The sequence below is a fragment of the Dunckerocampus dactyliophorus genome, chromosome 11 (genome assembly GCF_027744805.1).
Source record: "Dunckerocampus dactyliophorus isolate RoL2022-P2 chromosome 11, RoL_Ddac_1.1, whole genome shotgun sequence".
NCBI lineage: Eukaryota > Metazoa > Chordata > Actinopteri > Syngnathiformes > Syngnathidae > Dunckerocampus > Dunckerocampus dactyliophorus.
This window is the reverse complement of record NC_072829.1, coordinates 4,811,508-4,829,179: the sequence shown is the minus strand read 5'-3', so window position 1 is coordinate 4,829,179 and position 17,672 is coordinate 4,811,508. Positions and strand designations below refer to the sequence as shown.

Sequence of the window (17,672 nt, the reverse complement as noted above, 5' to 3'; positions counted from 1 at the left end):
GTTGCGTTACTTGAAGGAATGGGAGAATCTCCCCGCTTTTTAATTAAAAATATAGGTGTTCTGCGAGCCTCTTCATCTGCTTTGCACGCAATGTCCGCTGTGCCAATGTAGTCGAGATGTGAGTGGTAAGATGGCGTCTCTTTGGCTTCAGCGGCTTGCACGGCGGCGTGCGACGTATGGTCTATCCAGATGTATTATACAGATCAGTGGGTCTAATTAAACAAAAACGCAAAGACAAAAGTCTATATTCCTATCACTCACTTTGTAGCTCTTCATGCGGAAGTAAAATTTGCTGTATTTAAGTATGCTCGGAAATTCCAGAAAATGCACTCCAAACATTTGATTTCACCTTAAATGACGTGGTGTCTTTGAACGCAACTCCTCCTTGCGCATAATAATGCAGTTTAAGTCTGATTCAAGTATTCTGCTATTAAAGGAACCAGCGTTAGGTAAATAGATTTTCAGACATGTGTGCCAATGCATACAAATATGTTATATTGTACTTTATTTATCCCACAATGGGGAAATGTAGACGTCACAGCAGCGAAATATATGTAATCCTGCCTAGTCATTTATCTTTCTTTCACTAAAATACAGCAAAAACGGGCATATTGGGCATCATGATTAATTCATTTGAAAACCGTGATTAATCTGATTAAAATATTGACTCATTTTTTATATTCCGTAATGACACGCACGAGTAATTCCACTTCATCATAAGTCTAGGCAAGTCACCCAAGCGGAAGATGACGGACTCGTGCGCGTGCGCTCTTTCTTCTTCTATAGTTTGCTGTGTCGCGTGCTTCCGTCTGCACGTCTGTTTACAGCGCCACATGTAAGTGTGGCCCGCGTATCACATCGTTTTCACCTGGTGATGTGTTCCCGTGTGGACGGGGCCTAAATGGACCAGCATCAGCTCACTCTGCTGCATGTGACATAATCCCCGAGGGGCTGATTTTGGAAGAAGTGCTGCCAAAAAGTGGCAAAAAGCCAAAGAGAAACATATGAAAAACTAAACGTATGCGAAGAGTTAATCCTCTGACGCTTGCTGAGTTGAAGTCTTGTGAAATTGGGGATGTCAAAGTCCCATCTTCTTGTGATTTTAGACGGTTACATTCCAAAACTCAACAAGAATTTGATTTCAGCTTCTGTTCTTCTGTTCTTGGAATCTTTTTCATGCCTGCTTTTGAATATTCTCCCTTTGGTTATAAATAGTACTTTGTAGTACAACAATACTTAGGTATACTTTAAATGTGTGGAAATGATAAGGCATCTTTGAGTATCCAAGTGTCTTGGATTTTGGTATTCAAAATATGGTCTTTAGGGATGCTCCGATCAGGGTTTTATGCTGCTGATTCCGATCATCCAAGAATGAAATTGGCCGAGACGTCCCTTGACTGCCAGGGGGCTCAAAAAATTGGTAATTACTAATAAAATTAGTAATTAATTAATAAGGGGTGGGGCGGAAGGGGATTTTTTTCATGGGACACAGAATTCCTGGCTGCACCCCTGCGACTGGCTATGTGATGTGAAAAAAGGGTCCCATAAAATCGACTTCATTTGGACAAAAACATATTTGACTTACTTTTTCAAGAGAACATAAATGACTGGTGAAACATACAGAGGATGAGACGCCTTCTTTAAGGAGACAGCGCTAGCAGGACTGCCAGGTAAGTGAGAGAACAATCGGAGAACCCGGTGTCTGCCGCTGAGAAAGGCTGCTCATCTCATCCGACGAATACAATTCTTTTTCGGGTTATTTGCTCATCCTTCTGACTGTCACGCACATACGGGCGAGTGTCCACACGGCTGCATTAGCTGTCTCGTTGGACTGATGATCACACTTCGAGCCTCGAAATCTCACCATACTCCATCAATTGTTTGTTCTTCAAATGCCGTATTAAATGACATCTTTTTAACATGCCAGCCCCGCAAGATAGTTGATGTGGGATGTGTTGGCAGTTAAGTTCCACACGGCAGACGTGGTTGTTTTTGTTTTGGCATTCCTGCGCACTGTGAAGGAAAGTGGGCGGAGGACACTGCCCAAGACCTTACATCGGGCAAGACACTACACTCCTTGAAGGCATCGCTGCGGGCTGGAATAGTACTAGCCACGGGTGATCGGCTTTTGTGACCGGCGTTGAAAGGCATTCATCGGCATATTCCGGTCACATGATTTTTCACGGAAATCGGCCGATACTGATCGAAGCATCCCTCATGGTCACCATACTGTAATTGAACTTCCTGTCAGAGCAGAGATGAAAGAATTACAGTTAGCATAAATGTGTTGTAAAATATTCATGTTTAGCCGTGACAAAAGCAGATTTCAGCACCATTCAAAATGTTGTTAAAAACAGTAATTACAAATTGTTGTTGCTGTGAGACTTTAAAGGCGCCAACCGGTCACTGGCTTAACATCATCATTACTTTCATTTAGGCAGATTGCCTTAAAAAAAACACCTTCCACTTATTCTGCAATAACGAACAACGACAACAAGCCCCACCTCGGAAAGCTTAAGAGCAGCAAACATTTCCATAGAGTGAGATTTATTTCCACATTCCACCAGCTCCAGGTACGAGCGTCATTTGCATTCCACGCTGGTAAAATCCTTTTTTTCCAGCTCTCATTAGTTTCTTCCCAGGTGCCATTAATTTCTTAAATGCCTGCCAGCGCAAGGACAAACAATAAATCATCAATGTTTGCGCAAGGAAACATTCATTTTACAATAATATTTGCTCGAGAGACCTTCCGACTGAAACATGCTGCTGCTGCTTTACTAATGTACTTGAAATAAGCACCTTTTGTTATTGGCAATCCTGTATGGTAAAACAATAAACATGTGCTCATTTGGCCTTAAATGAAGTGATCTGATTAGATAGATAGATTCCAGCAGCTCTGCAAAAATATCATAATGAACACGAGATATAAGCAAAATAAGAATAAATACTTACGGATGATGTCAAATTTGTAGTGCAATAATAAATATAATAATAATAATAATAATAATAATAATAATAATAATACATCATAAGGTAATAAGTCCAGTCCTGTGTGTGTTTTTATTGCTCACTCTCTGTTGTGTTGAAAGGCCGCATGGCGTGGGGGAGGAATGATCTGCTCAGTCTTTCAGTGGAGCAGGACAGTGATAGTAATCTGCCACTGAAACTGCTCTTCTGTCGGGAGATGATGCTGTGCATTGGATGATGCCGGTTGTCCACGATGGAAAGGAGCCCCCTCAGAGTCCACAGATGTCAGGCTGTCCAGCCCAGTGCCAATGACAGAGCCTGCCTTCCTCACCAGTTTGTCCAGGCGTGTGGCGTCCTTCTTCTTGAGGCTGCTCCCCCAGCACACTACTGCATACAGGAGGGGCTAGCTACCACAGTCTGGTAGAAGATAAGTAGCAGCTTCTTTCATACATTGAAGGACGCCAGCCTTCTGAGGAAGTACAGACGGCCTTGCCCTTTTCTGCACAGAGCATCTATGTCGGCGGTCCAGTCCAGTTTATCATCCCGGGTATTTGCAGGTGTGGTCCCAGGTACCGGGTGCGTCCTGTTTCTCCTACAGTCCACCACCATTTCCCAGGTCTTGGTGGTGTTGAGGTGCAGGTGGTTTGCGTCCAGTTGACGAAGTTTCTGTTTTTATTCAATTTATGATGATTAAATTATAAAATGTATTATTTATTCAATTTTTTTTTTTTTTTACAAAAAATCTTTCTAATTATTTAATTGCCTCCTGTCTCAGTGAAGTGCACTTCAGAACTGGAGGAGGAGCCGGGGAGCGCTTTTGATTCAGGATTTCATAACTGTGGTACAAGTATCACTGGTGGCATGTGGGCTCTATCCAGTGGTACTAAGAAACACCAGCATTTATTTATTTATTTTGTATTTAATTAACTATGTTACACATGTAATAATAAAATATTGAAAATGTATTATTTAATTCAGGATATTCAATTAACATATGTGGTAGCAGTATCACAGGTGGTACATGGGCTGCATCTAGTGGTACCAAGAAACACCAGAGGTATTGGAAACTGCATTTTATATTTAAATATAATTATTTATTTATGTTGTGAATTTAAGGTACATAATTACATTTTGGAAATGCATGATTCAATTCTTGATATTTGAGATTTTTAAAACATGGGTTATATTCAATTTTATATGTAATTCATTATGTTATACATGAAAAGACATTATTTAATTAATTATATTTATGGTACAAGTACCATTGGTGGCACTGGACTCCATCCAATAGTAGCCAAAAACAGCAGAGATTATTTTTACATTTTTATATTTAATGATGTTAAAAATTAGTACATAAATAATTTACATTAGAAAATACATGACTTAAATAATTCTATTTAGTTAAAATGTGTGGTACGACTGTTACTGGTGGTATCTGAAAACAGATTTAAAAAAAGAAAATGATATATTGCAAAAATGAATCACATTATAAATTAATAAATAACGTTTAGAAATGTTGAATTGGAAATGATATTTAATTGAAGTATTATCAGCATATACATGAGATCATTGTCCACAGACACAATGATGAACAAAAGATTTGCTGACATTGAAAATTAACAATAATTTGATATTGTCTTGTTTATAATACCTGTTGTGTGGTAGGTCCTTTTTGTGTGTTTTTGGACTAAAACCACTGTTGTAAAATGTCAAAAATGCCCTTTAAATTCTGGTCTGAGTTGAGATTGGTGTGGTTGTTTCAGCCTACATGCATAAAAATGTTCTATTGTGTACACATTAAGAAAAAGGCGCTAGTAATGTTCTTAGTACCACACTAAAAGGGTCGTTATGTTTATGACGCGGCCATCATGGGTCCTTAATGGTTGAGTGCTCATGTTATTAATATTACTAGTGCACAACAGTTGTGCATTTAACTGTAAAAAAAAAAATACACTTTTTAAAACAAATGCACTTCCGTAAGGTTTCAGGCATACTGTCTGCATCCGTCATCTCGTTTGCATCCACGTCTGAAATTGATGGCGCCATTTCAATTCTGATTGCAGCAGCAGATAAGCGCTGGATAATTGGCTGTTTCTTCCAGGCCAGATAAATGCCACAGATCAGCAGCCGCTGCAGTAATGAGCTGGTAAAGATAAGCGTCATGGGCAAACCTGCGCTCATATTCCCACCGACCAACGCTAAGGAATACTTCGCTCTCGGTTGTCTAAATGTGATGACTTAACCATGAAGTTTGATCAGTTTGATGGAATAGCATTACCTGTCATGTTCATGTGCAGATCAGTTTGGTGTGATGTATGATGGCTACAGTCCTCTAGCAAACACTTGATGAGCATTTTCAAATTTCTACTTTACAGGCCCCACATAGGCCGCCAAAAGCATGTTGTCTAAAACCTACGGTATTTTTCAGACTATAAATCACTTTTTTTTTCCAAGGTTTGGATGGTCCTGCGATTCATTATTGGTGTGACTACTATGCCAACATTTATACATCTTTAACACGTTTGTTTTAAATGTTAATTTATACTGACTGACTTGAATAAAGGAGGGAAATTTACCACCGGCAACCGCAACAGTGATGTGACATGAGATCGGGAGCTTGGTGAATTTGCGAACTGGTAACTTGATAGTTGGATTTGCTGACTTGTTATGTTAATTTAGCCTAATTCAGCCCCCCAGGTACAGTATGTTCTTTATGCTATTGTGGAGCTCAGGGGTGACCAGAGTGTGGCCCGGGGGCTTGCGGCTGTCAACAACAAAAATGGAAATTCATTTTTATGAGAATACAGCCGTAATATTAGGAGGATAAAGTCATAACATTAAGAGAAAAAATAGCATCAAGTTAAAATGTTAAAAGCAATTTTTTTTAAATCATATTTTTTAGAATATCATGAAAATCAAAAAGAATAAGTATCAATTTTAGGAAAATTCAGTAGGGTAAAAGATATAATATGATGATAAAGTTAGAATATTATGAAAATAAAGACATAATATTACAAGAAGAAACAATTATAAATAAAATATTTAAGAAAATGGAAAAAAACAGCAAAAAGTGTACCGTAATGTAAAAAATATCAACAATACGCTTTGTCACCAGTAACACACAGCGAAGATGCAGACTGTTGTTTTTCTTTATAAAAAAATGTAGACTTTATAAAAGATGCAGACTTTTTCTTTATAAAACAAATTTGAAAAAATCCCAGCAGATCTACATGGGTTGTTTTTCAATAAAGTTTATAAATGGGCCCCACATCCTTTTAATTTTCTGAGTATGCTGTAAAAGTATGGACACCCCTTGTGTAGCCGAATAATAAATAATGTGTGATAATATCGGACGCCTATACAGCCTGTTGTTGTGTGTGCTGTTGTTTAGTTACATCACGTGCCTGTCCAGATTCAATGATTTTTGTGAAATACATTTCTAAATAAATGCAAAAAATGAGATATTTTCAGTGCTTATAGGAAGCCTTACTGGGAACACACCGCTTTGTGTGTATGTAGCATAAATGCTAATGAGCGGTGTTTGTCTCCATCAGTGTGTGTGTGTCTCTCCAAGAAGCCGCGTTGTGTACTTTATCTACTTTCTGCATATACTTTGTAACTCTGTACTTGTCCAGTACGTCGTAGATGTCATACATCACAAAATGATCAAACTTATAGCTCCCACGTCTGTAGCTGGCTGGCAGATAGTTGACAGAGCTTAATTTTAAGATGTGTAGTGAAGCCTCTTCTTTCTCTTTAACAAAGTGATGGGCATATACAAACAGATTAGGGTGACTAAACATGCTGTTTGTCCAGTACATGTTCTGTTTTCATTTTCTGTCCCGTTTTTGTGTCTTTTTTTTTTTCAGAAAGTGATGAAAATGTCCTCATTTTTTTGTTTTTGATTTGGCCATTAAATTAAAGTATTGCATATATATATATATACACTGTATATACACACGCATATAATGCATATTTGGACAATGCAACTTCAAAGACACTTGTTGCACTATTGAAAATGATCTGAAGTATTATTTTAGACATAAAACATGTTGAGGAACCTCTGATAGGCTTTCATCGTGTTTCATACTTTTAAATATAAAAAAATATATATTTTTTAACATGAGTAAATTCTTTCATAGTAAATTCAGATTTAGGCGCAGTATGACCCCCTAACAAATAGTTCCTCAAAAGCTGGAGGCGGTGCCTTTTGTTGGTCATGGTTGTTACTATGAAGCTTTTTTTTTATTTGGTAATTTGCTGTGTTTAACAAAAACCAGAGTCTTCCGTTGAACGTGATGGCGCTGGAAGCCACGTTTTATCAGCTTCTTCTGCATTTTAGCCCCAATTAAGTGTCACTTGTTAGCTATTCTACAGCTAGCAGGGACCAGTGTGGCCAGCTGACTCCGGCCCTGAACCACGTCTCACTCCAACTAACATTCACGTAACCCAGCAGAGAATTAGAGGTCAGTACACGTTAGCAGTGCTACCGAGTGCACAAAGCTTCTCTTTTTTAAAAATGTAGTCATTTTCCCTTTGTCAAAACGTGCGTCCCAGGTAACGTATGCTTGGTAGCACAAAACAAGACGTGGAGGGAAACTGATAATGCACACTCATCAGGTAGCTTCTGGAATCGTCATGCGTCCCATCCTGATTGGTCTTGCTACAGCAGCTTCAAATCAGTCAATATTGCAAAGAAACCAACCTGTTTAAAAAGTGGCAGAACATTCTAGAGCAAGCTTTTTAACTCACGGGTCACATCCACCACACCTACTACTGTAACTGCAACTGTCCACCTGGAATTTTTAGTCTTATTTTAGCTGTTAAAGTGTCCTACAATCTGCTGTATGTGCGTGTGTCCCTTTTTTCAGAACTACTTTAAAAGATCTCTTTTGCATGACTGCATGCTGAAACTGTTATAATGTGTACAAAGACCATCCCCAAAAACAGAATTTAATTTGAAAGGTATTTACTGATAAGACACCCACAGTGTATATGAGCAAAGGATTTGTAATATAAACCAAGAATGATTAAACATTGAATATCAAAAGTATGTGATCGTTCTCCCTTGGTTACTTCCCAGACCACCTCCTCTGCATTTTTCATTGAGCAAAAACACAGCAAAAATGCGACAACACAGCAACATCCAAAACCTAATGGTAAAAAAAAAAAGTCTGATAAAATATAACTTTTGCAGCACTTTGTCATAGAAAGCCTTCGTTTCTGTCCCTCTCCGTCACACTGGCTTGCACTGCTCTGTAAACAAACCCCCACTCTGCTTTTGTCAAAGCCTCATCTTCCCTAACCTGCCTCACCAGTCTCTCTAGTCTCAGAAACCACTGCAATTATTTTGATAGTTGGAGACTTACGGTCATTTAAAAGTAGCATTGCAAATCCAATCACCTGCTACATCTTTTACCTTAAAGGCTTGTTAATCCATGACAAGTACACAATAATGCAAATAAACAAAGAAAATGTATTTGTCTTCAACTGTGCCTCTCGTTACCCCGCAAAAATCAGTTTGAAGCGTACACACCTTGGAACAAAACGTATTGAAAGGCCAGGAGACATGTGACACAATGTGGTATTCACCCATAAGCAGCTACCTATCGGTTTCAAAAAGAAAGAAGAAATCCTTGTGAATGTGATGACACGAGTCCCAAATGATGACATAGACCATAGACATGGACACAAAGACCAACCTGATTGACTGACAAAATATCATCCACTAATCCGGCAAAAATATTTGATAGACCGTGTTTTCTAAGCCATAAACACCAAAAGAAGACAGTATATAACATGAGGAAATGACATCTCAATGTGTGATTCAACAGTGATGACGTCCCTCAGGGATGGAGACATCGCTCTGCGTTCCAGTGCACAAACCATCCTGGAGGAAGAAGATGACAGCAGCAACAGAAGCACATGAATCCAAGGGGAGATGGTAGATGAACATCATCTTCACACAAAGCCACAAGAACATCTGGAGGTGTCCGTGTGAGCTAACTCGCTTTGTGCCCGCTGCTGTGTCTCACTGAGATTCCAGCCTTCAGGTTCTCCGAGAGCTTGAAATCACCGTCACCAGCTGTCGGACCACAAAAGTCAGCGTGAGCTGGTGACTGTGTGCATTCATCCCAGAATGTGCATCTTCACTCATATCAGATCTTTGGAGGTGCGACTCCAACATTTATTGTGACTTGGATCAAAAGCATGAAGAAGCAGAATACTGCTCTTCTACTTCCTGACTAGGATGCCTTCTTAGTGAGTCAGCAAACATGAACGTGAACACGGCTGATCCTTATCATGATGCCTCATTTCAAAAGTTGGCTTATGTGACACTTTATACTGGCGTGTCAAATTACACCTGTGGAGGAAAGCGCTTTTATTTTCACTCTCTCTCGGTTAAAATAAAGCTAGCATGAAAGTTGTGTAGTGTTTCTATCTCGGGAAGGGGGTAAGGTGTTTGGGTGATGCTTCACCACTGCTGTGTTTATTGCGGCTCAAAGAGAAGAAGATGTTTTACTTACAAGCTGGATCGTATTTGGCTGAAATGAAAGACAAACTCAGTGAAATTCACATCTCACAAACGGCAGACTGCAAAGACGAAACGTTTGTGTCCCTCACCTGGTCTGTCTTTACAACGCCAGACGAGGAAGATGATGGCTGCCAGGATGGCCGCCGCAGCGAGGAGCGCCAGCGTGACAGTGATGGCTAAGCTGGAGTTGTCTGTTGGTATGGTAGGGTATGCTTTACTTGTTTGACAATAAGTTACATGAAGGAACACCATGTGGTTAATAAATAGAAAAGAGATAAGCTATAATAAGTAAAGCAAAGACATTGTAAATAAATATAGAAATACCGGAGTCCAAATTTGGACTGAATCGCACATGGTACAGTCAGTCTGGATATAAATGATGCAATAACGTATTGGTGATGATAAATGAATGAAATGATTGCTCCTATTGTTGAATTTGGCATCATCTACACACATGGAAAAAATGTATGTGTGTGCTAGCAAGGGTGTGTGAATTTAGCATGCTAATATACATTCATGGGAAAAAATGATGTGACCACCCTTGTTTCTTCAGTTTATGGATCCATTTTAATGGCTGGTACAACTAAAGGTACATTTGATTGGACAAATATAATGACAGTAACAAATATAGTTTATGAGAGTTTCATTAAAGAGCTGATATCTCGCAACTTCCATGGTTTTCTTGATAACCAAACTCACTGAAGTTCTTACATGGATAGCTATAGCATTGTACTGCCAAAAATGTAACTCTTATGAGTTATTTTTGTTGCCGTTGTTACATTTGTCCAAACTAATGTACCTTTAGTTGTATCAGGCATTAAAATGAACAAGAAAGTGAAGAAACAACATGACTGTATGTTATTATTGTAGAGTGGTGTTATTATGTTCATGCTGCATCGTCAACTTCAACCTTTCTCACCTTCAAGGCTTGCATTGCTCAGGATGCGTTTTCTCTCCAGCTTGGTGACCATGTCCTCCTTGACGCCAGCCAGCTGAAACACACATTCGTACTTGCCCTCCACATCGGCCGCCACCTCCACTTTCAGGTCCACCGCCATCTGGAAGGTTCCATCGTGGTTGGGGAGGAGCTCTCCGTGCTCGACGTCCTCGTGGAGCTCCTCGCCGTCTTTTCTCCAAAACATGATCGCTCCGTCGGGGTAGAAACCTGTGGCGAAGCAGCTGACCGGCGAGGACGGCGTCTTCTGGAGGAGATACACCTCCGGAAGCTCTGCACAGGAAGTGACGTGACGTGTGAACGGAGGACAACGCGGACAGAAGGTGCGAGAGGAGTCAAGGTGGAGAGAAAAGGAGAGAGAGAAAAGTTTACAGAGCCAGAGTGTAGCTTGTAATGCTAGTAATGTTCATACAGGGGGCGTGCTAACATGGTTACAAAGGTGAAAGTACATCATGTGGTTCTACCTGTTCTCATTAGGACGTTCGCCCCATTGTTCACGTACTTCTTCAAGTAAGAAGGACAAAGCTCAGTGAAGTAATACTTCTTATGTTCTATCAAAGCTTTGTCATGGTCCCACTTGTGTTTGGTGGGAACAGCTTGTGGTTTTGCTGCGGTCCAAGTCCATGTCTTCGTGTCCAATGATATTAAGTCTTCCCCATCATAACTGTACTGCTCCCAACCATCAACCGCATCAGTCTCATTATTCCATTCACAGCCTGACATCCTCTGGTAAATGTGAACACCTGCGAGAATGACACAAGGCAGAGTGAAACCTCATCACCATCACACACGCACATGCACACAACTCTCTTTCTAAGTGTCAGTCGTGCTTTTTGGTAGGTCATTATGGGATGGACAGAGAAGGTATCCGTGCAGTAATGTGTGTGTATACTACAGTATAAAATGTGTACGAGTACATCAAATATATTTTAACAGTAGGACGTTCAACATAACAAACCTCCAGTTTGGTTGAAGCGCTTCTTCATGTTTTCAATGCTGACTTTGCTTCTCTGTTCATTACCAACACTGGTCTCTGTCTCTGTCTGCCAGTACCGTGGATCCTCTGCTGTGATTTTGTTCATCCAGGCCTGTTTGGGTTCTGCTTTCCTGCTGTTGCTGTCATAGTGAGAAATCTGAACTTCATCAACATAACCAACCGAAACAAACTCTGGGAAGTTTGGAACTTGAGAGGTTGTAGTGCCGAAATACTTCACCGAATGAATCACTGAAAGAAAAAAAAAAACACACAAAAAGAACATTTTATGATTGTTTCATGTTCAACAATTCATATGTGAAATGATCGTGTCTTCTTTTAAACTTGAAGAGTCGTCACAGTAAAGAGTCGATAAGAGACAATAACACAGTTTGTCTTTTATGGACATTTGATACATTTTATATTAACAGTACTTGAAGACAACAGACACTAATAACTTGACTTTCATGTCATTTTACAACTGTAACTGGCAAAGACATAAACCACATTATTGCTACCAGAGTCGTAAAAGGAGTAAAGGAGCACTTTTGGTGTAGTTTTCTAGATTTTAAAAATGATTAGTGTCAGTGTTTTTATGTTTTTGTGCGGCAAAGACTTTGCTTATCACGGAAGCACTTAGCCTCCACAATAATCACCCTCTAAAACGCGATGCGGTGAGCACGGCGCTAACGTTAGCAAATGCTGTCGTCAGCCCACACTTGACCAGATCACGGCTTCCAGAGCCAAGATAAGTCAGCCCACGTCTAACAAATGAACACAATTGAGGGAGAAATGTTTAAGACATGGAAAGTGTCTTGAGTTTACGAAGAGTCCTTTTAAAAGGTTGAATATCCGACAACTTGAATGATTGAATGAAAGCCATGTGGATGTTGCCAAAATGATGCAAAGATAAGAGTAAGGGCCTACCCCAAAATGTGCATTTTTTTCCAATCCAATCCAATCCACTTTATTTCTACAGCACATTTTATAAACACTGCTTCCAAAGTGCTGCAGAGACTAGTAAAACCATAAATAATAAGTAAAAGTACAAATTACTACAGTAAAAACTAAAAGATCAAATAAAAACAAAAGACACTTAGAACAGTAAAATATTTGAAACAAGAAGTAAAAACAATGAAAGCAATAAATACAAGAAGTAGGTATAAAATAAATCAAATAAAAACTAACATAAATAAAACTAATTAAAACCTAAAAAAAAATAAAAATAAAAAAGAATAAAAGCCACAGAGGACCACACATTCACGCCGAGTTAAAAGAATAAAAGCGGGTCTTAAGTCTCGTCTTGGGCACCACCAGTGTTTTTCAAGGAGGAAAAAGATCTTAAGCTTTTATACGCATGTTGACAACTTTTAGCATATCTGTATGTGGAATTAAATTATGGAATGAGCAGAATAAGCAACAAACTATGTATTAATATGAGCCAGTAAGAAACGGTACAAGTAGATCGTCTTTAAGTAGTATAAGCTTTTTTAATTCCTACTCCTTTTGGACATGTTGAACTACTTGTATACATATCGTGGTGCTGGTAAATACTTTAACATGGTCTAAATAAACCTTGATTGTGTACGTGACATTTTTTTATACTGCCATTTAAAAGTGAAACCAAAGTTTCAGGAAATGCTCCTGAAAATAGACTCACACTCTTGTGGAAAAAATCATCTTAAATAATAAGGTTGATGCATTTCCGTGTAAGTAAAGATTGTAAAAGTGACGCAACGTGAACAACTTTGACTCATTAAATGTTGGAGCAACAAATGAAGCGGTTGAGCACAAATGAAAATGAAAACATTTCAAAAATAAACAGCGTCAGTCATGATATCAAGTCATCAGACAGTGTCAAAAAGGTGTCAACATATTTTGAATAAAGTAGCATAAATAGGATTTTGGAATGACGTCTATAAACTTGTAAAGAAAAGTGGACTTACCAGGCGCCACGCTGTGTATTTGCACAGCCAGGAGAACGAATAAAAACAAGTTCATGATTAGCTGTCACTAGTTTTAATCCCTCAGAGGAAGACAAAATGACAAAATCTAGTTTGACGAGCAAACTAGAAATGGACGCTGAACTTGAGACCAGAATATATAAACCTTCACCTGAGCCAATGAGGATTCAGCCTACCTCTGACGTCACCTATCACTTGGTAAGCGTCTCCGCTATACTGTACTGGAGTTAGAAAGCTCCATATGGTTCATTTGAACATAATAGGAGACTGTTTGTCAGGTGTAGCGTGTGTTGTGTTGTTGTTCGTGGTGATAAAATGGAGTTATGTAGCAAATGAAAAGTAGCAGCAACTTTTTTCTTCCCGCTCAGCAATCAGGAAGTGTCACAAAAGAGCACGAAAACGCAGGGTGGAGTTCTGGGAAATCACGTGACCCCTCTCTAGCTCTCTTGCTCATTTACGTCAACAACAGAACTCCTCTACTGCAAGTACCAAATGATTATGAAGAAAAGTCCTATCATCATTACAGGAACCAAATCAAGATATAGGTGAAATTGTCATAAAATTAAAAAAAATAAACAAAAAAAACAAAAGAAAGAAAATTAGAATGAATTACTTTTTTAAAGGTAAATGGCTCAACACTGGATACCAATACGATACTGAAACATTGTATATCGGCCGATACCAATACCAACCTTCTTTTCTCCTTTTTCATTATAGTAATTTGTCTGCATGTGCTTTCCTTTATATAGACATTAAAAAACACTATGTTCAAAGTGTGCAACAAATTACAATGGGATACTTCACACTCAATTTGATATTTACCTCAAAAAAGAGTTGCAATGTTGTCCATAACTTCAATCATTATAACTTGACACACAAATAATAGCATATCCTCTTGAAAATGCACACAGTGCTGACCTAAATCTACAATGTTTGTCCTCCTGCGCTCAACTCAGCAATCGTTTCTTCACTGTATTAAAAGGGTAAGCGTTTTTATTTCCTTTCCTGCGGTGCAGACAGAACACCATGTAATTGGATACGTGTGCGAGCAGATAGCGGCTGTTGATCAATACAAATGACTGCGGGCTTGTTTCGCCTCTCGCTGATATTTTGTAGCCTTCACGGCCGGTTTTCCAAACGATTCAAACGCTCATTGCGCCTGTCAGGCCTTGACGCGCTCCGGTGGTGACGTGCTAATGCATTAAAAATAGTTTTACTTTTGCTTAAGATGTTATTTGTCTCAACGGGCCCTGCTGCACTTCACTGTGTTAGATGCAGCGCACTGACAAGGCCTGCACTCCACATTCAAATGGAAATACATTTCTAGCAGTTGCTCTGCACGCATGCGGGCTTCTTGACAGGAAGGGAAAGGATAAATAATTATACAGTCATGCAAAAAATGATGAGACCACCCTTGTTTCTTCAGTTTCTTGTTCATTTTAATGCCTGAGAGAGTAATAAAATCCACTTTGTGTCAAAAAGGTATTTATGGCATGTCTTGATTGATTTATGGCACCCTGTCATAAAAGTTTATGACATGGCAATAAAACAATAAAAGTTTATGATATGGCAATAAAACAATAAAGCAATAAAACAATAAAACATCAAAGCGTTTTCACACCTATGTGTCAGGGATCAATAAAAGTTTATGGCATACCAATAAAACAATAAAAGTTTATGGCATACCAATAAAGCAATAAAACAATAAAATAATAAAACATCAAAGCATCAGGAAGCGGACATGCGGAAGTCATAAACGGACATCTGGAAGCCATAAAACATCAAAGCGTTTTCACACCTATGTGTCAGGGGTCAAAGCATCAGGAAGCGGACATGCGGAAGTCATAAAACAAACAAACAATCATAAAATCATTCCCACGTGACTGTGTTTTCTTCCGGCTGCGTGTGGGGGAAGCCCCCATTCCCATACCCCTCCTTTCCTAACCACCACCCCCCCCCCCCCCCCCCCCCCCACCCCCACCACCCTCAAGACATCCTCCGGCCTTATCTGGGTGTGTCTCAGCATGTGTGACTGGGGCCCCCAATACCGCCCCCCTCCGGCCTGTCTGTGTGTCAGGTTGTGTCTCAAACATGTAGTTTTCTCATTGAAACAATACAAGTAATACTGCTAAAACATTCAACACATTGCATTGCATCCTTAGCTCACACGTCCCCATTCAAACCATTTCAATCAGCCAATTGCAAAGACAGTCAAAACACTGAAAACACTTTTTTACCATAGCCTCATTGAAACAATAGAAATAATACTACTAAAACATTCAACACATTGCATCCTTAGCTCACACGTCCCCATTCAAACCATTTCAATCCGCCATTTGCAAAGACAGTCAAAAGCATTGCAAACACTTTTTTACCATAGCCTCATTGAAACAATAGAAATAATACTACTAAAACAGTCAAAACATAACAACCTTAGCTCACACGTCCCCATTCAAACCATTTCAATCAGCCAATTGCAAAGACAGTCAAAACACTGATCAAAACAACAGTCAAAACACTAAAACAGACTTTATACATGCATTTGGTCTACTTTCTTATGTTAAAATGTTTTGCATTGTGACATCATCCTCTGAGCATGATGTATTGCACTCCTAGAGCTTTCCTAACATAGCCATGCTATCCCTGCAGTGTCTTATCTTTTAATCAGCACTCTAGTGTTATGAATGACTAAAGGAAGGTAGACTTACAACTTGCAACTATTTGGGCTCTTTTAATAAAAATAAAAAGTCTAGAACAGTTACCAGTCTTTCTACTATAGCTATTTTGTTAAAAAGTTTATGGCATACCAATAAAGCAATAAAACAATAAAATAATAAAACATCAAAGCATCAGGAAGCGGACATGCGGAAGTCATAAACGAACATCTGGAAGCCATAAAACATCAAAGCGTTTTCACACCTATGTGTCAGGGGTCAAAGCATCAGGAAGCGGACATGCGGAAGTCATAAAACAAACAAACAATCATAAAATCATTCCCACGTGACTGTGTTTTCTTCCGGCTGCGTGTGGGGGAAGCCCCCATTCCCATACCCCTCCTTTCCTAACGACCCCCCCCTCCACCCCCGCCACCCCCAAGACATCCTCCGGCCTTATCTGGGTGTGTCTCAGCATGTGTGACTGGGGCCCCCAATACCGCCCCCGCCGGCCTGTCTGTGTGTCAGGTTGTGTCTCAAACATGTAGTTTTCTCATTGAAGCAATATAAACACCATAATAATAATACTGCTAAAACAGTCAAAACATTACAACCTTAGCTCACACGTCCCCATTCAAACCATTTAAATCCGCCATTTGCAAAGACAGTCAAAACACTGATCAAAACAACAGTCAAAACACTGAAAACACTTTTTTTTACCATAGTCTCATTGAAACAATAGAAATAATACTGCTAAAACATTCAACACATTGCATCCTTAGATACCAGTCTTTCTACTATAGCTATTTTGTTAAAAATTATATTTTCTTAAAAAATATCATGATTACCTGTCAGCCGTCCATCCACCAGCCTTGTTTCTTCAATAGCAAAGTACAAATGACCCATCTAGGCCACTCCCTCCTACATCTAGAACACTCCCCCCAACCGGCCGATAAAGGTCATGGGCTGAGGAGGTGGGGGTAAAGGAAGGAGGCGTGACTTTGTTATTTACTTTAGAACGTGAGTAATATCTTAAAGGGCGTTGATGGGCGTGGCGAACGTGTTGGGGGTGTGGAAATGTGTGAGATGTCTTATATAACGAGGGGTGTTTGAGTCAAACTATGAGTGATTGTTCGAAAAAAAATGGCGGTGTTCAGGAAAAAGAGTCTGCATCTTGACGGGGGACGCCTGGTGGTTTGTGAGTTTAGAGGCATGGGAGTAGTCCCCTTTGTGGATCTATACAGTCATGAATATATGGAACCAGAGGTTACGCAGCTGAGAATCTATTCTACTGAATTTGAAAAACTGAAGAGCTCCATTCAAGATTTCATCGTTTACATGCAACATGTGCACGACCAAGGGGATGTAGGACTTACGAGAATGTTGCCAAGTGTAGCGGTGAGAACGGATTCGCTACTGCGTGAAGAGGGTGGATCTTTTCTCGTCGATTGTTCGAGATCACACATCTGGCTGCTGGTCAGATATGCCACCTCTGCTGCTAATACTGCCAGACCAAGGACAGATCTGGAGAAAGAGCGGGATTTCCCAATTCACCTTGCGTTCAAGGCGGTAGACTTCCCAAAGCTGGCTGATCTCTTGAAAGAAATTAGTTTGTTTTTCACTC

General features: G+C 39.6%; 1 protein-coding gene across 3 annotated transcripts; it reads right to left on the bottom strand.

The window, feature by feature from the left end:
* Nucleotides 1–4,566: 4,566 nt before the first annotated feature.
* LOC129189597 (major histocompatibility complex class I-related gene protein-like) lies at nt 4,567–13,529 on the bottom strand. 3 transcript variants are annotated; one of them, XM_054791422.1, is made up of 7 exons: nt 13,377–13,529; nt 11,416–11,682; nt 10,922–11,200; nt 10,422–10,730; nt 9,592–9,693; nt 9,495–9,512; nt 4,586–8,857 (listed from the first exon to the last, which is right to left on the bottom strand). In XM_054791422.1, coding segments are annotated over exons 1-7 (1,032 nt in total). In that variant the 5' UTR covers nt 13,432–13,529; the 3' UTR covers nt 4,586–8,855. The 3 variants fall into 3 exon arrangements, with proteins under 3 accessions (XP_054647398.1, XP_054647397.1, XP_054647396.1); XM_054791421.1 differs by having other exon boundaries at nt 5,864–9,052; XM_054791423.1 differs by lacking the exon at nt 10,922–11,200 and having other exon boundaries at nt 4,567–9,052.
* Nucleotides 13,530–17,672: the final 4,143 nt, after the last annotated feature.

What these genes read in the sequence shown, in the direction of transcription:
- LOC129189597 (XM_054791421.1), bottom strand. Translation starts at nt 13,431, where the DNA reads ATGAACTTGTTTTTATTCGTTCTCCTGGCTGTGCAAATACACAGCGTG. An exon ending in GCGCTTCAACCAAACTGGAG is followed by an intron (nt 11,201 to 11,415) that starts GTTTGTTATGTT and finishes TCATTCTCGCAG; the next exon opens with GTGTTCACATTTACCAGAGG. An exon ending in GAGCAATGCAAGCCTTGAAG is followed by an intron (nt 9,694 to 10,421) that starts GTGAGAAAGGTT and finishes CCATACCAACAG; the next exon opens with ACAACTCCAGCTTAGCCATC.